This window comes from Phascolarctos cinereus, unplaced genomic scaffold (assembly GCF_003287225.1).
Source record: "Phascolarctos cinereus isolate Bilbo 61053 unplaced genomic scaffold, phaCin_HiC Scaffold_4;HRSCAF=312, whole genome shotgun sequence".
Classification (NCBI taxonomy): Eukaryota; Metazoa; Chordata; class Mammalia; order Diprotodontia; family Phascolarctidae; genus Phascolarctos; species Phascolarctos cinereus.
In genome coordinates, this window is record NW_027555847.1 from 169,710,294 (window position 1) to 169,730,674 (window position 20,381).

The window sequence follows — 20,381 nt, forward strand, 5'->3', positions numbered from 1 at the left end:
TTGGTAGGAGGTGGAAAGAGGGCACTGAAAAAGAGGTGGGAGGATACCCATGACAAACTTTGAGGATTTCTTAATTTTGCCTAGGGCTGTCCCTATATTTACTCTCCCCTAAAGAAAGGTCTTCTACTTGTGAACACATATGCCTGTGGCAAAGTACAGACAGTACATTTTTGGAGACTTATCATACATGCCTTGATAGACTGTACTGGCTCACCTTGCTCAGCTGGAGCCTAGGCTGTTTGCATAATTCCAGTGTGGGTATAGTGCAAAGAACTATGGACTCTGAGGATTTTTAAGTCTCCATTCCCCCCACCCCCATCTCTGAAGTCTTCGTTCCCTCATTTGTAAAGCAGGAACCTCACAGGGTTGTGAGGATCAAAGGAGAATAAAGTTTACCGTCAGTCTTCAGCTTGGACCATGCCTAGCTGACCTTAGTTTGTATACATTTAAAAGTTTTATTGACAGCAGTGTCTTCTTTCTAAAAGAATAAATTTGGGGGCAGCTAGGTGGCGCAGTGGATAGAGCACCAGCCCTGGATTCAGGAGGACCTGAGTTCAAATTCGACCTCAGACACATAACAATCACTGTGTGACTCTAGGCAAGTCAATTAACCCCAATTGCCTCACCAAAAAAAAAAAAAAAGAATAAGTTTTTCATGTTAGGATCAAGAGGCTAATGAGGGCTTCATAAGGATTATATCAAAGGAACGATTTTCTCTGCATATTTTATACATTTCGCTACTGATTTTTAATTCTGTCCATAGAATAAATTTAAGGGATGAGAGAGGATTATATTTGGAGAAGAAGAAAGGGAGAGGTAGAATGGGGTAAATTATCTCACAAAAAAAAACACAAAAGAAAATGCTCTTACAGTGGAGGGGAAATGGGGGAAGGTGAGAGGGAATGAGTGAATCTTATTCTCATAGGATTTGGCTTAAGGAGGGAATAACATACACATTCAATTGGGTATGGAAATCTGTCTTACCCTACAGGAAAATAGGGGGAGAAGGGGACAAGAGAGCAGGGGGGATGATAGAGAAGAGGGCAGATTGGGAAGGGGGTAATCAGAAGCAAATACTTCTGAGGAGGGACAGGGTCAAAAGAAAGAGTAGAATAAATGGGAGGGCAGGATAGGATTAAGGGAAATAGAGTTAGTTTTTCACAACATGTCTACTATGGAAGTGTTTTGCATAACTGCACATGTATAACCTATATTGAGTTGCTTGCCTTTTCAATGAGGGTGGGTGGGGAGGGAGGAAGGAAGAAAATTTGAAACCTAAAGTTTTAAAAATATGTTTAAAAAAATGTTTTCATATGCTACTGGGAAATAAGAAATACAGGAAATGGGGTACAGAAGTCTGTCCTGCCCTACAGGAAAATAGAATGGGAAGGGGATAAGAGGGGGGAAGAGATAGAAGAAAGGACAGACTAGGGGAAGGGTTATTCAGAATGCATGCCATCTTGGGGTGGGGGGAGGAGTGAGATGGGGTGAAAATTTGGAACTCAAAATCTTGTGGAAGTAAATATTGAAAACTGAAAATAAATAAATTTATATATATATAAAATTCTATCTATAGAGATACATGGCATGGAACCTATTTTACAGTCTGAATTTAAACTTAAAATATTAGAAACTTTACTTGTTGTTGTTTATTAAAGATTCTGTCATAAACTTAAAAAAAAAATTAAACGTTAGCTACCTTTTCTCCAAGAGGTACAACTTTGTTCAACACAAGTTGGTTATCTTTTCAACTCTGATTCTCACTAAGGATTCTTTCACTTAGGATCAGATTTAACCCATTCACTAAACTTCATCTCCTCTTCCAGTTAATGAAAAGTTCCTGACAGAGGATGGCATTTCATCCTAACAGTTGGGAAGGCCTGTCAAGTGGCCTGCCTCCTGACTTGTCTCAGCAATAAAATACATTAGCATGCTGGAAAATAGTTGAGGGGCAGAGGACACAATTTAAAAATAGCTCAGTAAGCCTCTCTTAGGACTGCAAAACATTTCTCTTATGTTCCATTCTGATGACAAAACTAACTTGTCCAGGTCTTGTCTTTGGAGGAACCCAGTGTGCTTTTTTTGAATAATATTTCATACTCAAGTCATGTTCTCTTAACCTTAGAGATAAATGAACTGAGGTCCAGGAAGGATATGTAACTGCATATAATCAGATAGCTGGTTAGTGAGAAAATCGTGTCTAGAATCGAGGTCTCCTGATTCTGTGTACTATGTTTAAACATGCTAAAATCTTGGGCATGGACTTTTTATCTTCCACCTTCCCCTTTGTTCTTATTTTCTCTTATTGCACTGAACTCTCTCACAATTTTACATTTCCAGAAATCACAAGGAAAGAAAAAAAAGTAGCAAACCTGTTCAGTACATCTGGAAGCTGTTTTCTCAACTGAGTTCTATTTAAACTCAATTCCTCTGTCAGTTTTCCCAGACCTGCTCTACCTATCTGATGGGCTTGTAAGGATCAAGTACAATTCTGTTTGTAAATGAATTTAAACAAATATAAAGTGTCACATACCTTGAAAAGATTATTGTTAGTTGTTGTTGATTACAAGTTGCCCCTCCCCTGCCTTTTTTTGGGAGAACTTTCAAAGTTCTCAAAGAAGTGAGCTTGACAGATTTCAGTGTTGTTTCTTCGGTTTCCAATCCATGTCCACAGGCATCATTAGCTGGTTTGCCAGTGTGAATGAGCCCAACAGGCTGGAAAGATTGGGGGTCATAAGGACTTACCAAATCACAGTGGCCCAGATTCTAAATACTAAGTGGCATTATCATTCTGCTTATGGTCTTGGTCAATACTGAATTTTTTTTTTTGATGAGGCAATTGGGGTTAAGTGACTTGCTCAGAGTCACATAGATAGTAAGTGTTATGTGTCTGAGGCTGAATTTGAACCAGGGCTGGTACTCTATTCACTGCACCACCTAGCTGCCCCAATACTGAATTTCTTTAAAACTGGTTTTCTCAACCTTATTGAGGCAAGGATGAAAAAAGGCAAGACATTGCAGAAGGCTTGAATGAATCTTTTTTTTTTAATCAAAAGAGGCTAGCTTTCCACAGAGTGCTTTTACAGGTTTATGGGAATTGAATTCAAATAACACTATAATTTTCAAAGTATCTTGGGTTGGATAATTAAGTCATTCTTGGCACATGTTCTTCCAGTTCTCTTCCAAAGAACAGTTGAGAGATCTGCAGAACCAGTGGAAGACAAGCAGATTGAAAACAAAAGGGACAACCTACCAAACCAAACCTCTGGAACATTTCCTTAATTTTTTTGATTTTGAGTCCCCACCTGAGAGCATCTCTAGAACTAATGGTCAACAAAATTCTAAACATTTCAACTACTTTAGGCTTTATTGACAACAAATTATTGATATAGACTACTGTTCATTGCTAAACAGTCTTAAGTACATTTTCCCCCAAAGCTGACTCTTCAAGGTACTGATGCTAGAAATAATACAGAAAGAGAAAAGCATGGATTTCCATAAAAAATATGCATCCAGATCATTTAAGGTACTAAACTAAGGCATTGGCCTCTTGTGCAACACTGCAGCTGGACAGTCACTGAGGAAACATCTGTTTGGAAGAATCTGTGATCTGGCTCCTTCTGTTGCTCTTGCGTCCATTCTTCCAGTCTGTGTGCCTTTCCAACCTGAGCACTTTTCAGTCCCGTTAATCCCAGGAGTTGCATTGTGGTGTACTTTCAAGATGGGCAGACCTAGTGAGAAGCAGATACTAAAGTCACTAACATGGGCAGAATTAGTCTTTGTCTAAAGTAGCAAGGGCAGCTAGAACAGTCCCTCAAACCAGCCCAAAGGTTTTCCCACCCTCTCTCTGAAGCCCCATTGGCAGACTGAATTGGTGCCATGGAAAAAAAGCACTGACCTGGGTTTGAGTCCTGGCTGTGCTGTTCACACTAGCAATGACAGGTCATTTAACCTCTCTAGGCCTCAGTTTTCTGCATTGAACTAGATATAAGGTCCTTTGCAGCTCTAAATATATGATGCTATAATTAGAACCACGGCTATACATTTTATTTCTCATTTTTATTAATTAAAATTTTAAATATAAATTAAATTAATTTAAATTAAATTTAAATTTTTATTAACTTTAATTAATTAATTAATTATTATGAACATAATAATAACAATGATAGATAATATTTATGCAGTATTTTAAAGTTGGCAATTGTTTTCCAAATATCATCTCATTTTATCCTCATAACAACATTGGAAGGTCAATACTATTGTTATCCTCATCCTAGCCTGATTTCTAAATAAGAAGAAAGAAGAAAACTGACATTTATAGAGCACTTTAAGGTAGGCAGTGGCTATAGCCCTGGACTTGGAAACAGGAAGATCTGAGTTCAAATCTTGCCTTAGACATTTATTAGCCACGCAACCCTGTGTGACCCTTGGCATCACTCAGCCCTAGTTTCCTCATCTGTAAAATAATAGTTGTTGTGAGGATCAAATGAGTTCATGTATATATAAAGCACTTTAGAAACCTTACAGTACTATACAAATGCTAGCTACTCTTCTCCAATGACTTTACATTATAGAATCTCATGGGAGGGAGGCAGCCAATGGCGCAGTAGCTTCAGAGTCAGAGGACATCTCCGGGCCTGTTTCCTCATATGCAAAATGAGGGGTTGGACCAGATGACCTCAAAGCTCCTTCAGATTCTAAACCTATGATCTCATGAAACTCACCATGACCCTATAAGGTAGATACCACAGGTAAAACTCTTCCCATTTTACAGGCAAAGAAACCATGGCTCAAAGTGGTTAAGTGATTTGCTCATAATCCCACAGCCATTAAATGTCAGAGGCAGCCACTTTGTTTCTTTGATGCTTTTAGATGGACTCTTGTTCATTACGCTTGGCTGATTATCCCAGATAAATATTAACCAACAAGAGCAATGATAATAGCAATTATATTTATGTAACAATTTGTAAAGTATCCCCAGCCAATGGGCACCTCTTCTGTTTTAAGTACCTTTGGAGTAGGAAATTCCACACACTCCTTTGTTGTGGCATCCATGCTAGTACTTAATAATCATGACAGATCCTTAAAGTATGAGGTAGGACTAAAATAGAATGAGATTGATTTAAAAGCACACACACGCACATAGCACAATGCCTTGGGCATATAAGGCAATACATAATTACAGAATTTTTGAACTTGTACAGAATAACAGCTGCACTGTGTTGTCACTATCCAGATCATTTCTGAAACTGCTCTTTGGAAATGAATGAAGGAAAGAGGCATGTATTAAGCACCTACTATGTGTCAAGCACTGTGCTAATCAATTTACAAATATTATCTCATTTTATGCTCACAACAACCTTGGGAGGTGTTATTATTATTATTATTATTATTCCCATTTTACAGTGGAGGAAACTGAGATAGCCAGGGTTGTTCAGTGCCTTTTCCCAGGTCACACAGCTGGTCACACATTCTCTGAGGCTTCTCTCTCATCTTCCCAACTCCAGGCCCCAGTGGAGTCCACTGGGTCACCTAGATGCATCTAAGACTCAAACATTAATCAACTCCCACCACATGCAAGGCAGACATACTGCATATTTACAAACTTTTTAAGAAAGTTGGTCTCATTATTTTGTAATAACACCAGGTAAAGACAAAAGCTCATGTCAGCTAATCCTAGGAGTTTAGAGCTAGAAAGAGAACTAAGAGATTATCTAGTCCAAACTCATTGTGTGACAGGTGAGGAAATTGAGGTAGGTATGGAATGGGTGGAGAGAGGAATGATTTGTGTGAGGAAAAATCCCAGTTAGTGGCAGACCCAAGCCTGGATCTCAGGACTCCTGATAGCTATTCCACCTTTCTTACCAGGCTGCTTTTTGGCTAGCATGTTAAATTTGTCCCCACCTGGCTAGTCTCTCCATGGTGGATGAGCCCAGGGGAAGGGGAGAGTGGCAGCTGAAGCAGCTGGAAGGAAAGTTAGGAGAGCTATAGCTGCCTCTTTAAAAACCCAGAGGGTAAGAATACAGCCATTTGGCTAACCTCTCTATTCTCTTTGCTGAGTCTGGGAAGAGTAGAGAATTCACCAGCTCAACATCCTGCTTCTCCCAGGGTCAAAGATGTCAGCACCCTGTGGCCATAATACCTGTCATTCAGATGGCAGCGCTTGGGAGCCAAGAGCCTGCCTGTGGTTTTCTGGGGTGAAGTTACTTGGCAGGCTCCCCACACTCCTAGATAACCTGCTCTACAATACTGCACCAAGATTCCAGGCTTTCTCCCACATATTATTTCAGTTGTTGCAGGTCTGATGGCATCAAATAATTTCCAATGTCTGGCTTTTCCCAAAAGGCTATAGGAGCCTCAATTTTCACAAATTTGTGGCCCGTACTACAGATTGAGCTCCAAGGGCTCCCTATTACTTCCAGGATCAAATATAGTCTTCCATTAGGGATTTAAAACTCTTCATAAACTATCTTCTTTCTCCCTTTTTGGTCTTATCTCCTCCAAGTACGTTAGGATCCAGCTACACTGGCCTACTTGTAGTAGGCCACACACACACACACACACACACACACCACACACACACACACACACACACACACACACACACACACACACACTTGTCAAAGGTGGGACTTGAACCCAGATTTCCCCTGAATCCAAGTTCAATGTTTTTACCACTATTTTAGCAAACTGGTCACATATATGTATATATGTATTGGATGTACCTAATAATTTACATATTGTCTCCATTAAAATATGAACTCTTTGAGAGCAGAGACTGTTTTTCACCTTACTTTGTAACCCCAGCACTTAGCACAGTACCTGGAACATAATAAATGTTAATAATAAACAAATGCCTATTAACTGACTGAACAGTAGCTATGCCTAGTACTCTAATGAGGGTCTTTGCCCCCTTGATCATGGCATGGCCTCCACCTTGTCAATTCAAATCCTTCAAGGTACCCCTGAGGTCCTACCTCCTTCATAAAGCCTTCTCTGTTTGTCCTCTTTCTCTGAGCTCCAATGATATTTCCTACAATTATTGAATCTGAGTGTTTGAAGCAACCTCACTTCTACAAATGAAGATCCTGAAGGCAAGGAAAGTGAAGGAACTTGCCTAGGGTCAGAAAGCTAGTTAAAGGCAGAGTAAGAATTTGAACCTAAGCCTTATCACTATACAGCATTAATAATAGTAGCTACCATTTATATAGTGCTTTAAGGTTTGAAAAGGGCATAATTCTTACAACAATCCCATGAGGTATGTGCATAAATACTATTGTTATCTCTATTTTATAGATGAGGAAAATGACATGGAGACAGGTTAAGTGACTGGCTCAGGATGACACAGCTTATAAGTATCAGAGCTGGCATTTAAACCCAGATTCTTTCTGACTCCAAGTCTAATCCTCCATCCCACACTGCCTCCCATAATCAATATAGTATTTTATATGTATGTGTGTTTGTATGTAAATCTTGTTTCATAAATGAGATTGGAAGCACTCTGAGAGTAGGGACAGTATCTTATGCTTTTCCTATTCTCTATGGTGCCTATAATGCTATATAACAGGCACTATCTCAACAATTATTAAGTTGAATTAAAGGCCTGCCTTTGTTCTAAACTCCTTAAAGCACTAAAAAAAATTCATTAGACCATTGACTTTATTTCTGGTATCATACCAGTTCAATTACTGGCCATTCCATGGGCAAGAAGGAGGAAAGGGTGCTCTTACATATCTGTATGTAAAAGCACATTAGCTCCTTCAATATACAATTACATAGCTTGATATTTTTGTGGATAAACTGTCTAATTTGAGATCCAACTAGTACAGTAAATTATGCATCAGCATCCCTTTGCTTTTTCAGAGATATATATATCATGGATGAATGTATGGATATTGGGAGGGAGGGAAGCTTGATTGCTATAAAAACAATGGGAAAAAATTCCATTTTTTTCCCCTTTTGCCATTCAGGTGGTCAGATGATTAGCATTTAAAGCCCTTCACAATCTGTCTCCCATCTATCTTTCTAGACTGATATCATGCATGCTTTGTTCCAGACAAACTCTACTTGTTCCCTGAACTCAATATTCTATCTCCCTGTATGGGCTGTTTGCCATGCCTCCTTCTCATCTCCTCTTAACTTCTTTCAAGGATTAGCTGAAGTACAGTTCCTACTCCCGGAGGCCTTCTCCGATCTCTTCCTTAACCCTGTTTCCTGAACAACAGACATTACTTTGTATTTTATTTACATATGTGTAAGTGTATGTGCATACACACATATACATATATGCATGGACATATACAAATATACAATAGACATTACTTTGTATTTACTGCACATGTATATATCTACACATATATACATGTATGTGTATAGATATACATATCTATATCTAGATAGTAAATATAAAGTAATTCCATTTGTTGAAGAGGCAGGGTTAGGGATGAGATCATGAAATGCCTAATAGATTGTCCAGTAAATACAAAGTAATTTTTGTTCTGGTGTATGTGGGTGTGTGGGTGTGTACACAATACAAATATGTATAAATATGCACACATATACACATATGCACACAACAAAATATAAATATAGTCAGCAAATAAATATATAAAATATATACATACATATGTGTGTGTGTGTGTGTGGATAGTATTAATTTATCTGTATTCATGTCATTTCTTTCTGGTAGAATTTAAGTTACTTGAAGGCAGCGGCTGTTGTCTTTTTCTGTATATCTTTGTATATCTAGCACAGTGCTTTGCACAAGGATAAATCCTTAATAAATGCTTGTTGAATAAATGAACACTCTATTCTAATGGCTCGCCATTGGTAGGAAGGCAGCCTCATGGGGAAAAAAAAGTCTTCTTTTATGGGAATTTCTGACAGGGAGACATTCTCCCATATGACCAATCCAATTTATGTGTAAGAGATACTACCTGAAACCACCAGGGCTGTGTTGTTATAAATAATAAAATGTATGTTTGAGGTCTACAAAGTGCTTCACTTTGCATTTTTTCATTTGAGACATTTCTCTATTATCTAATTTTTATAGATGAAGAAATTGATGCTCAGAGAATTTAAGTGACTTGCCTATACTCACAGTAATTGTCAAAAGTTGGACTTGAACCCAGATTTCCCATGAATCCAAGTTCAATGCTTTTACCACTATTTTACCAAACTCCCCCCCCCCCCCAGAGCTTATCTAATCTCACCAGGGCTCTCACTACTTTACTAGGGATTCTTTTCTTCCTCCCTATTTGACTCTGCCTCATTCACTACAGGGGCTGTTCCAAACCTGCTCTTTTATCCTCAATCATTACCCTCATCCACTTCTTTCTCAGCAGAGGCATTTACTTGCTACTTTAAAGGAAAGATAGAGTCTGTTAATTGCCAGCTCTCTCTTCTTTCCTTTTCTATATCTCAAACCCCTTGCCATTATCGTCATCCTCTCCTCCTTTGCTCTCATCTCCAAGGAAAGGCCCCTTACCAACTGCAATCCCTCTACTTGTGCCCTGGATCCCCTTCTGTCTCCTTGATTTTTCTTTTCCTTGGTTTCACTTTTATTCCAGTTCTATTGCTATGGGGAGTTTGCATCTTCAAACATAGCACGCATATTTTCTTTCTTCCTTATCCTCAATCTAGCAGTATCTTTTGGCTCCTTCTCCAAAGCCTATAACTATGCCCAGGTCTCCCTGATCCTTTAAAAACCAAGCCTTCACTTGACTACATGATCCCTTCAAGTTATCATCCTATATATCTCTCCTTCCTTTCACAGACACATTCCTAGAAAAAGCAGTCTACACTGTGGCCTCTACTTCTCTCCTCCCATCCAATTCTCAACCCCTTACAATCTAGGTTGTGGCATCATTACTCCACTGAAACAGTCCAAGGTTACCAATGATTGCTGAATTGTTAAATTCCATGGCCTTTTCTTGGCCCTCAAATCCCTTAACTCTCTGCAGCATTTGACACTGGTGACCACCATCTTCTCTTGGACACTCTCTCTTCCTTGGGTTATCATGATAACTGCTCTCTCCTGTTCTCATCCAACTCATTTGACAACTCCTCATCCCACTTTGGTGCAGTATTATCTATGTACCAGTCCCCTAAAGTTGGGTGTGCCCCAGACTTTGTGTTGGGTTCTCTTCTCTGTCTGCATCAGAAGTTCTTAATCATTTTGTGTGTGTCATAAACTTTTTGGGCAATCTAGTGAAGTATTATTTTTAAACATATAAAATAAAATAGAATATAAATAAATAAAAGATAAATAGAAGTATGTATAGAATAATTTTACATATATACCTTTTTGTGTCTAATGGTAGCTATCTCTGGGGGGAGAGAGAGGGAAGACAAAAAGGGGAAAAAAAGAAATTTACATGATAACTTTGTTGTATATTTAAAAGGAATAGCAAGTTGCACATAGTAGATTTGCAGTTTCATGTGCAATTATCTTTTTTATTATACTATGTTATGAAAATGGTTGTTTGATGCTACAGCTTGAAAGTAAAATAAATTAAAAAATAAGATTACAAAGGAAACCAATTGTACTGAAATAGTCATCAAAATATTTTTTTTAAAACAAGTTTAAGGATCCCTGGCCCAGAATACCCTTCTCAGTTTTTATGAGTCTGCTTGTCATTTTTATACATGATTTACCAATCTACATATTTGACCCTGATCTCTCTTCTGAGCCCCAGACCTCTATCACCAGCTACTTTGGGAACATTTCAAAGGGGACATTCAACAGGTATCTCAAATTCAACATGTCCAATATGTAACTCATCTTTCACTTAAATCTTTTCTCCTAAGCTCAATTTTCTTTCTTTATGTTGAGGGTGCTACAATACACAAAGGCATCCAGACCTGAAAACTTTCCATTCCCTCACCCTCACATCCAATAAGTTGCCAAAAGTTCCTAAAGCAAGGGCCTGAGCAAATCACTTACCCATTTAATTATTCTCAATGCTTTCCTACTAGCTCTCAAATAAAATGCAACTCCTCAGTTTGCCATTTAAAAACCTTCACAGTTTGGCTCTAGCCTACTTTCCAGGCTTACTCCACATTTTTGTCCTTATCCCTGGTACCAAGCCGTGTTCAGAACACAGTAGGTACATACTTTATCACTCATGAATTCAATCCCATATTGTACATTTCAGGCAATCAGGAGCACTTGTTATCCCCCCTCTATCTTCCCCCTCTATACCTTTGCACAAGCCATCTCCCATGCGTGAAATGTATCCCCACATTACTTCTTGACATCCTTGGCTTCTTGCAAGGCTCAGCTGCTATAAGATGTAAACACCTTTATGAGTATATACACCTTTCCCAAACTTTAGTCCAGAGGTCCCCTTTAGAATTCTGGTGAAGCCATCATTCCTTTTGGAATGACGTTTTTAAATAATTTAAAGAAATGCTATATTTTGGTTAGAGTTTAGTGAAAATAAAGATGGAATTTTTTTTGTATTCAAGTTCATGGACTCCCTGAAATCTATCCACAGGTTCCCCTGCCTTCAAATGGTGTATATATCTATATCTAGATATCTATATCTAGATGCATACCCACATATACACACATGTATATATGTGTATGTGTGTATAAACACACATATATGTGTATATATACACACACATACACACACTTAAATGTTTACAAGCTGTATCCCCCCACCGAAATGTAGTCTCCATAAGGACAAGGACTTTTAAATGTTGTCTTTGCACTTAGCGTAGGGTCTTGCTTAATGAATTCTTGTTGGATTGGATGTTTCAAGTTAATATTAAGTGCCCAAGAACTAAATGTTTCCAGTGAAGCAGCTAGGTGGGGCAATGGATACAGCATTAGACATAGAGTCAGGAAGACCTATTTCAAATCTAGCCTCAGATACTTAACAGCCATATAACCCTGGCCAAATCACTTGACCTCTGCCTGCTTCAGTTTTCTCAACTGTAAAATGGGTGTAATAATAGCACCTACTTCCTATCTCCCAAGGTTGTTGTAAGGATTAAACGAGATAACATTTATGAAGTGTTTAGCATGGTACCTGGCACATAGTAGAAGTTTAATAAATGCTTCTTTTCTTCCTTCCAGAACAAAGTTTGGAAGCAGTATTTTATAGTGGTTTTTCTAAAATCTCTAAGCTGTTAAGACTCTAGTAGTAATTTTCAGTAGTTGATAAGTGGTAATCAGATGTTACACCTGAGCTAGCACTGAATGCCTTTCCTCTTTAGTGAGCTATAAAAGAAAAATCTCCTTTTCTAACTTAAGCAGAAGCTATGTCTCAGGGATGAGCAGTGAAGTGTAGAGGTTCCATTTTCATATCACTGAGTTATATATGTTGAATCTGAATGTAGTCTTTGATAGCTTGAAGGAGACGGGAGATGAGAGCTGTCACTGGGGGAATATGGTGTTTACAGGTGCGAAGGAAAAGTCAAAGACTCATCAATGGGAAAGAATGATTTAAGAGTTTATCTTTACATAGGGCTACCCATCCATTAGCTCATTTGATCCCTACATCAACCATGTGAGGTATGTAGGGTAGGTATGATTATCCTCATTTTACAGATGATTAAACTGAAACTCAGAGAGGTTAAATTACTGGACCAAGGTCACACTGGTAATAAAGGGGAAAGCCAGGATTTAATTCCAAGTCTTCTGCCAAGTCTAGTGCTCTTTCCACTATATAATACTGTCTTTTAAACATCTGTACCAAATTCTCAAATTCCAATTGTTTATTAGTCTACTCTAAGGGTTATTCATTTAAGTAAGATATGTTGCTTTTACTGGAGTTAGTAAAGGGTCAATAGTTTTGATTAAATGAAAATTTGTCCAGTTAAGATATTCTATTTACCAGAGGAAACCTTCGCCTACTTCTTGAAGGTTCCCTTCTGTACTATTAGTTATGAAAGGTAATACAAGAGGATTCATTTGTATAATCTCTGGGAAGGGCTGATGGCATATGGCAGCTGGAAAACAACTCCTCAGGAACTTGCTTGTAACCATTTCTGCCTGTTGAGAAGATGAGAATACTGATGTCATTTACCTTACCACTGTTGTCACCTGCACAAGCATCAGAAAAGGGAGGAGCTATAGATTATTGAAGGGTTTGGTTCTTATTGGCTAGGCTACAGTGCCATGCTAGCTTTGGGGAGGGAAGCAGTGGAATGTGGATGACCCAAGCCAGGTGTTTTTAACCTGGCAATAATGAAATTGGATGGGAAAAAATATGTTGATAACTCTATTTCAATAAAATTGCTTATGTACTTTACTGCATGCTTTTAAAACATTATTTTGAGAAGTCCATAGGTTTCACTAGACTGCCAAAGGGGTCCATGAAAGGAAACAAGAACTCCTAATCTAGATGGTTAATAGCAAATGTCTTATTTCTTTCATTTCAGGCTCACAGATGATTTCCTCTTAATTCCTATGACCCCTTCTCTACTCATGCCATCTTCCATGGCTTAACAAAATGACAAAATCATGTGGAGACCCTCAAGCCAAGAGAAAGCAAACAGTTAAATAGTGCTTCCAAACTCTTTACTAGAACCCAAGTCATAGTTCAATTGGGTATTGTGGCAGATGGCCTAAGGTCTAACTCAACCTCAAAAGTACTTGACCAATGAGAATGTCCTTCTCTCATCAAATAGCAAATCTATCTTTTACCCTTCAGGGGAAACAGCAATAAGAACAATCCCCTGATAGTTGTGATCTAGTTTTACTTAGAAAATGAAGAAAATGAAGTGAGAAAAGAACAAAAAATGGGAAAAGATGGGATGTATAGTTGACCGTCTGTTTGATAGTATAAGAATATTTGGCTAGTGGGGAGATGGGACCATAAGTCCGATTTTGCCATGATGAATGTGTGCGTGTGTGTGACAGAGAGAGACAGAGACAGAGAAAGAGAGAGACACAGAGAGCCGGACACAGAGAGGGGAAAAAAGTTGTTTTTCCTTAAATATTTTGTGGCTTAGGGTTACCACAGTTTAAATACCTATAAGGATGATCAGTCCACAGTTGGTGAGTTAACTTAAAAAAAGATCTTTGTGTTATTTTTGGTTGTTTTTCCTTCCCTATAATCATCATGTATCTTGATTTTGTCACATTGTTTGTGGGGCTGAAAGTGGAAAGGAGAAAAGCTATGGTCCTTTTTTTTCCTCTTTTGAAAGTTTGCCTTCTTTTAAGAAGTCAAGGCAATAACATCCTTGTCACATCTTTGTCACTTTCCACAATTAAAAAATAACTTTGATAGCTCTACAAAGATGTCCCTGAAAAAATGTGTTTACTTGTGTTTATACTTAAACGCTGTTTGCTGAAAATTATATGGGACCATTTGGCTTCAAATTTTTAGTTAGAATATGTCAACACTTCTTTTTGGATGGGAAAGTGTTTCTTGTTGATGTTGAACATGATGACTAGCAAAGCAGAAAAGATAAAATAAGATCCTTTTCATCAAATTGCATTGTTGAGACAATATCTCTAAAAACAGCAATGACTTCGAGTCTGGTAGATTTTTTTTTAAGGCAACTGGGGTTAAGTGACTTGCCCAGGGTCACACAGCTAGTAAGTGTCAAGTGTTTGGTCTGAGGCCGCATTTGAACTCAGGTACTCCTGACTTCAGGGCTGGTGCCCTATCCACTGCGCCACCTAGCTGTCCTTTGTAGATGGTTTTTTAAGGTTCCCTCCTCCCCTGCCCTGCCTCATGGTGGCAAACAGAACCAGGGCCTCACAATACCCACAGAGGACTCCACCAATCACTGCCATCTTGGCAGAGATGGGCACAGTGTATGTTCAGTTATAGAAGAGGACGAATGGAACAAGTTTTACAGTTTTGAGGGGATGAGGGGTGGAAAGCAGAGAAAAGTCCTAGCTATCTTTTCTGATCATCCCTACCCAAAAACTTAGGCCAGACTCTTATTATTGTAGAATTATTTGGCCCAATGCCTGGATATGACCTCAGGATCCTAGCAAATACTCAAAAAAGCTGACATGATAGGCAGGATGTTGTCAGTCTTGGCGGGGAGGAAGGAACTTGGGCTGTCAGACTTCTTCCAGCTGTCATCTGACTGAGGCCAACAGCAGCAGCTGCCCAAAGAGGCAAACGAACCTATCTTAATCCCCCAAAGGGCAACTAGCTGGGTTTCCATAAGCCTGAGCTAGTCCTTTTGCTTCCTCTACCCTAACTCTAATGCTGTCCTCAAAAGAGGGAAACTTTCTGGGAGTCATGATCTCAAAGTCTCATGTTTCAGTAGGCCTCTCTCCTCATGGAGTTCAATGGGGAATGTAAAAGCTGATGCTAAGGGCAGCCCCAGAGTCCAACATTCCCCCTTCAGCTTGCCTTGCAAAGTTGGCCTACCCTACAGAAACAATATGCAATATTAATTATGTTGGGCACCCTGAAATCTGATTCCAGAATGCAGACTTGGAAAAAAGCAAACCCAAGATAAGTGGTCTCTAATTTCCCCCTAGGCAAGTTCTTTCTCAATAAAATAGTGGTTCTCCTAACAGCCCTTCAAATCCCTCACCCTCCAACAAAGGGCTGATATTTAGGGCTTCCTACTGTTCATTTGGGTTACTTGAGCAAATCCTAAAACAGCAGGAATTATTAGCCTCCCTTCCCATCTCTTTTTCATAACCCATAATTTCCTGGAGGAAATTAAATCTTCAGGAGGAAGACCACCAACCACTTACAGGTATTTTATTAATAAATTCACATAACATATAGTATTTTCTATAACTATGGCCCCTTGGCTATCTTCCCACTCAGAAAATAGAAGGGAAAAAGAGATTCATCACATGGTTTTGTTGCATACCTCTTACCCCTATGTGGGAATCTGGGATTCCCAATGTTCAATGGGTATTGGACTCAAAGTTGAGCCCAGAAGGACCATCTTGGAAGTCTGAGGAAGTCTATGTGGTGCCAAACTGACACCATCTTTGCCATTTCAAGCTGATGACCTCTCTCTGTTTCTGTCTGCCTCTCCCTCCCTCCCTATTCCTCTTTAACCCTCCAATTCTCTGTAGCAGCTGATCAGTACCAAGTAAGCACTTATGAACAACAGCTGTCACATAAACAAGGTTTCAGCTTCCTGGTTACCCTCTGGAAATACTCCATAGCCCAGATTCCTAAAGACCCAAAAAGGGAGAACTGACCATTCCATTCCTATCCTCACAGAATCCAGATTATAAATGGAACAGTTCCAAAGCAGAACAGGCAGGGGAAAGCAAAGACCTTTGAGAGAATAAGTCAGAAAAATGCCTTTATGGGGAACCAAAGGGTCCTCTGGAATCAGGGATAGATCAGGCAGGTCCCCAGCCATCATTGTTTCCCTGTCCAGCCCACATGTATTCAAACCCACTCAATTCTACAAGGCAGGGAGGACACTTACGGGTATTGAGGACCAGGGAGGGCATTGTTCTGGATCCCCCTGAAGGAAGGAAGACATCATCGATGGCAACTCCTGTGTCACCCACAGTATCAGCCTGTCCCAGGCATTCTGGCCCAGGAAGTACAAGCTGTGATAGGCCTGAAGGTTTCCTCTGCAGGGCCTGAGGGAAGAAGGAAGGCTCTGACTGGGGGATCCCAGCCCCAGGATCCCCCTACTCCAGGTAGCCATCGAAGACATCCAACTCACTGTCAGTGTCATAGAGCCCAGAGCCTGGATCTGAGAGTACACCCAGATCCACCAGTGCCTGGTCCATGTCCTCAGGCAGGAAAACCAAACCCACATTAAGGACAATGTACTCCATCAGGAAGGCATAATACAGGATCAGGACGTTGACAAAGAACAACCCCACGTAGAACATATAGGGTAGTAGGGGCACATGGGAGGTAAGGGGGCCCAGTGCATCCAGATGGGCAGCAATCCCTGGAGTGGGCATGCAGAGAAAGGCAAGCTGGGGGCTGAGATGGGGTAATCCAGATATGTGTGTGTGTGTGTGTGTGTGTGTGTGTGTGTGTGTGTGTGTGTGTGTGTGTGTGTGTGTGTGTGTGTGTGTTAAAGGGAAGGAAAGTGGGGTTGGAGAAAACTTGGCTACTGTGCTAAGAGGTAGGGAGGGATTTGGGATCTGAGGGCATAAGTCCATATGTGTTAGGACTCTGCAGTAACTTGAGGAAGGAGGGGGAGGAGGGGTTTCTAGTTATGCTGATGGGTTCCAGAGATGAGAAACCCAGGCAAGGCAAGGCCTGTGCTGTTACAGGGAAGGTATCCAGATGTGGTAGTCCCAAGACAGGAGCCCAGATGCTTCCACTCTGCGGCAGCAGAGGGAGGGAGGGTGGAAATATATGTAAGGCAATTGCAGCAGCGCCCCGGGGCAGTCTCCCGGGGCTCTCCAGCAGGGCAGTCTTGGTGTCGGAGCTGGCCAGCAGTGGGAAGCCCGGCTGAGCGCTCTCTCCCCACTTCCCAGGGGTCCCAGAGAGGACTGCGGCCGGATTCCCGCAAGCTGGGGACGCAGGGCCCGGCTGCGGGGCTCAGTGTCCAGGAGGAGGTCGAGGCTCCGGGGACATCGCCGCTTCCGCTCGTTCAAGTGGCACCGCCGCCGTTGCTACCCTGTGTGTCTTCCTCCCGGCACGTCCAGCCTGTGGTCTCCTCTGGGTGCAGTTGGGCTCGGTTTCCCCCTCAGCTCCCAGGGCCCAGCGCTCCCATGTCCGCCTCTCCCCTCCCCGCCTCCGCGGGGCCTCAGCTCGGCCTCTAGCGCAGCCTCCGCCCGGCCCCAGCGCGCACTGGCCCGGGCCGCCCAGGGGCGGGGGGAAAGGCGGGAGCTGCTCCGTCTCCCCAGTCCCCCCGCCTCCCCGCCCGCCCCGGGCCGGGCCGCTCCCTAACTCCAGCTGCCTAGTTCTTCACCTGGCCTGGCTTCTCCAGTTTTGTCCGCAATTAGTCCGACAGACTGGGGCTCTGTCCTCAGGATTCCACCTGTGTTTGAGAAATTGTAAATTGGGGAAAATAAAATAAATAAAAATATAAGGACTAAAAGTCATTCACACTACTTTCAAGTTACTTCACATCTGGCACCAATGTTAACCCTTTCAGAAGAAGTTTTTTGACCCTGCAATGCTTAAGAATGCTCCTTCTCCACATTTCTCCTCTTTTTGAAATCCTCTTCTTCCCAGAACAAGTGCGCCTTCTCCCATGAAGCTTTCCCCTGAACCCTTCAGTTCTCAATTGAGGAGAATAAGCACTCTCCTCAGATTTTCCTGGGACACTTGCTCCTCTCCTTTATCTCTAGCACATTCTATCTTAGGATCCTAAGAAACATAGATCTAGTCCTCCAAGGCCATTTAGTTTAATCCCTTCATATTTGGGTTGTTGGTCAGTCGTTTTATCTGTCCTGCCCGGCTCTTCAAGACCCCGTTTGGGATTTTTTTGGCAAAGATGCTGGAGTGGTTTGCCATTTCCTTTTCCAACTCATTTTATAGATGAGGGAACTGAGGCAAACAAAGTTAAGCGACTTGCCCAGGGTCACACGTAAGTGCCTGAAGCCAGATTTGAACTCAGGAAGATGAGTTTTCCTGACTCCAGGCTAAGCACTCTATCCACTCTGCCACCCAGCTGCCGTTCCTTCATCTTTACAGATGAGGAAATAGGAATCTTCAGTGATCTGTCCAAGGTCATACAGGCAATGCGCGTCAGAGGCTGGATTTGAACTCAGGTACTTTGACTCGAGAGCAGCTTGTACCATAATTGTTTGTGTGTAGGCATTCTATATCTGTACCTCCCCCTTAGTTTGTAAATCATTTTAGAGCAGGGACTGCATCTTTTTTGTGTTGTTTTCATTGTTGCACGGTGCCTCATACATTACAGGAGCATAATCCAGGTTGAACTGAACCAAATCCTGTCTCTGTCACTTACAACTTTTGTCACCTTGGGCAATTTGCCTGATATCTCTGAGCCTCAGTTTCCTCATCTGTAAAATGAGGGAGTTGGGCTAGATGATCTCTAAGGTTCCTTCCAGCTCTAAATTTATAATCCTACAAATGAAGTAAATGAGAAATTGCAATTAAAATTGTAGCATGGGGAATCAGAGCAGCTCCAGAAGGCAGCCAGGCAGTCAAGGGGGGGAGTCACAACTAATTTTTTGCACTTTTCTGTTGAGGAAGTGTTGGGAGGGCAAAGCAAGAAGCTATCAGTTGAACTCCCCAGAAGCTCTAACAGTTTGGTATTATGGGGTTTATATTGTAAGATAGTTTGTGCAACTAGGTAGGGGTGGAGGAGTTTCTCATTTGAATCTAAGGGGTAGTTCCATTTTTTGGAAGATCCACCCTGTTCTGTCCTTCCCCTTTTTTTCTTTCCCCCAGACTTGGGATGGTACTCTGTAGATAGGACAGGATGCCATTTTTGCTCATTACCTTCTTAGAGTTTGGGATAGTGAATTCTAGTGATGTCAGGAGAACAGAATTCCAAACTCTGCCCCTACCTCACTCACTATATGACTGTGAGCAAGTTACTTAGCCTCCCTTGGTACTTAAGTGAGAAGCAATTGGCGTATAATAGGAAGAGTACTGAATTTAAGACCAAGGACATGGGTCTGTCACTTATCAGCCACGTGACTCTGGAAAGTCATTTAACTGGAGCCTTATTTTTCATCTCTGTAAATAGACAAACCTATCCTATCTATTCACAGTGTAATTGTGTGGAAAATGTTTTGTGAATCACAAAACATAATATATTTTAAAGTGCTTATCACAATGCCTGGCACATAGTAGGTGCTTAATAAAGCTTGTTCCATTCATCCATATAAATGCCAGTTTTCATCTGCAAAATGTGGAAGAACCATCCCTGCTTTCGATTTATTTCTTGGAGGAGAAATTTAGGTACTTTTTCCTGGTTATTATTTGTTCTTCAGATGCAGGGATGTTCTACCTCTCACTGCCATACAGCACAATAAAATGCTAATATGGAAAAGTTGGGCCCTTGTTTTCATGGGGAGTTTGGGATCAGTAAAAGCCCTTGGTAATTTTCTGAAATTATCCAGCTTATTCTCCTTCTTTTCAATTCTGGTCCAGCTTGTTGCCTATTTGTACTGTCTGTCCCAGGTATATGTACTATTGGACATGCTCTAGAGGGAATCTACTCACATGCATGTTGAAATCTGGGCAATGATATTCTTCATCTGTTTGGTCTTTCTTGGGGGAAAGGGGAAGGAAATAAGCATGTATTAAGCACCTAATATGTGTCATCATCATAGTTGTTGTTTGTCCTTTGTTCTGAAGAGGACTAATGACATCACAAGGGTGATATTTTGACTTCCTCCTGACTTGGATTTAAGTGAGGCAGAGCTTCAGAAAGTTCTCATCCTCACTCTCCTCCTTCGAGTTACCAAACTCAAGACAAAAGTCAAGAGAGAGGAGAAAGATCATGTGTCAGGCACTTTGCTAAGCACTTTTTCAAAT

The 20,381-nt window shown here is 40.9% G+C and overlaps 1 protein-coding gene and 1 non-coding gene across 2 annotated transcripts; both read right to left on the reverse strand.

Moving 5' to 3' along the window:
- Positions 1–3,643: 3,643 nt before the first annotated feature.
- LOC110198328 (uncharacterized) lies at positions 3,644–16,469 on the reverse strand. The gene is made up of 3 exons (XR_013485973.1): positions 16,381–16,469; positions 12,846–13,003; positions 3,644–3,731 (listed from the first exon to the last, which is right to left on the reverse strand). It is a non-coding gene; the product is annotated as an uncharacterized LOC110198328 (transcript).
- A 31-nt stretch (positions 16,470–16,500) lies between these two features.
- On the reverse strand, positions 16,501–17,705 carry DEXI (Dexi homolog). Its single transcript, XM_078152775.1, has one exon. It carries the CDS (start codon positions 17,075–17,077, stop codon positions 16,592–16,594), a length of 486 nt encoding a protein of 161 aa, XP_078008901.1. The 5' UTR covers positions 17,078–17,705; the 3' UTR covers positions 16,501–16,591.
- Between the last annotated feature and the right edge of the window lie 2,676 nt (positions 17,706–20,381).

Bases quoted from the DNA above. Each gene is read 5' to 3' on its own strand.
- DEXI (XM_078152775.1), bottom strand. From the start codon at position 17,077: ATGGACTTATGCCCTCAGATCCCAAATCCCTCCCTACCTCTTAGCACA.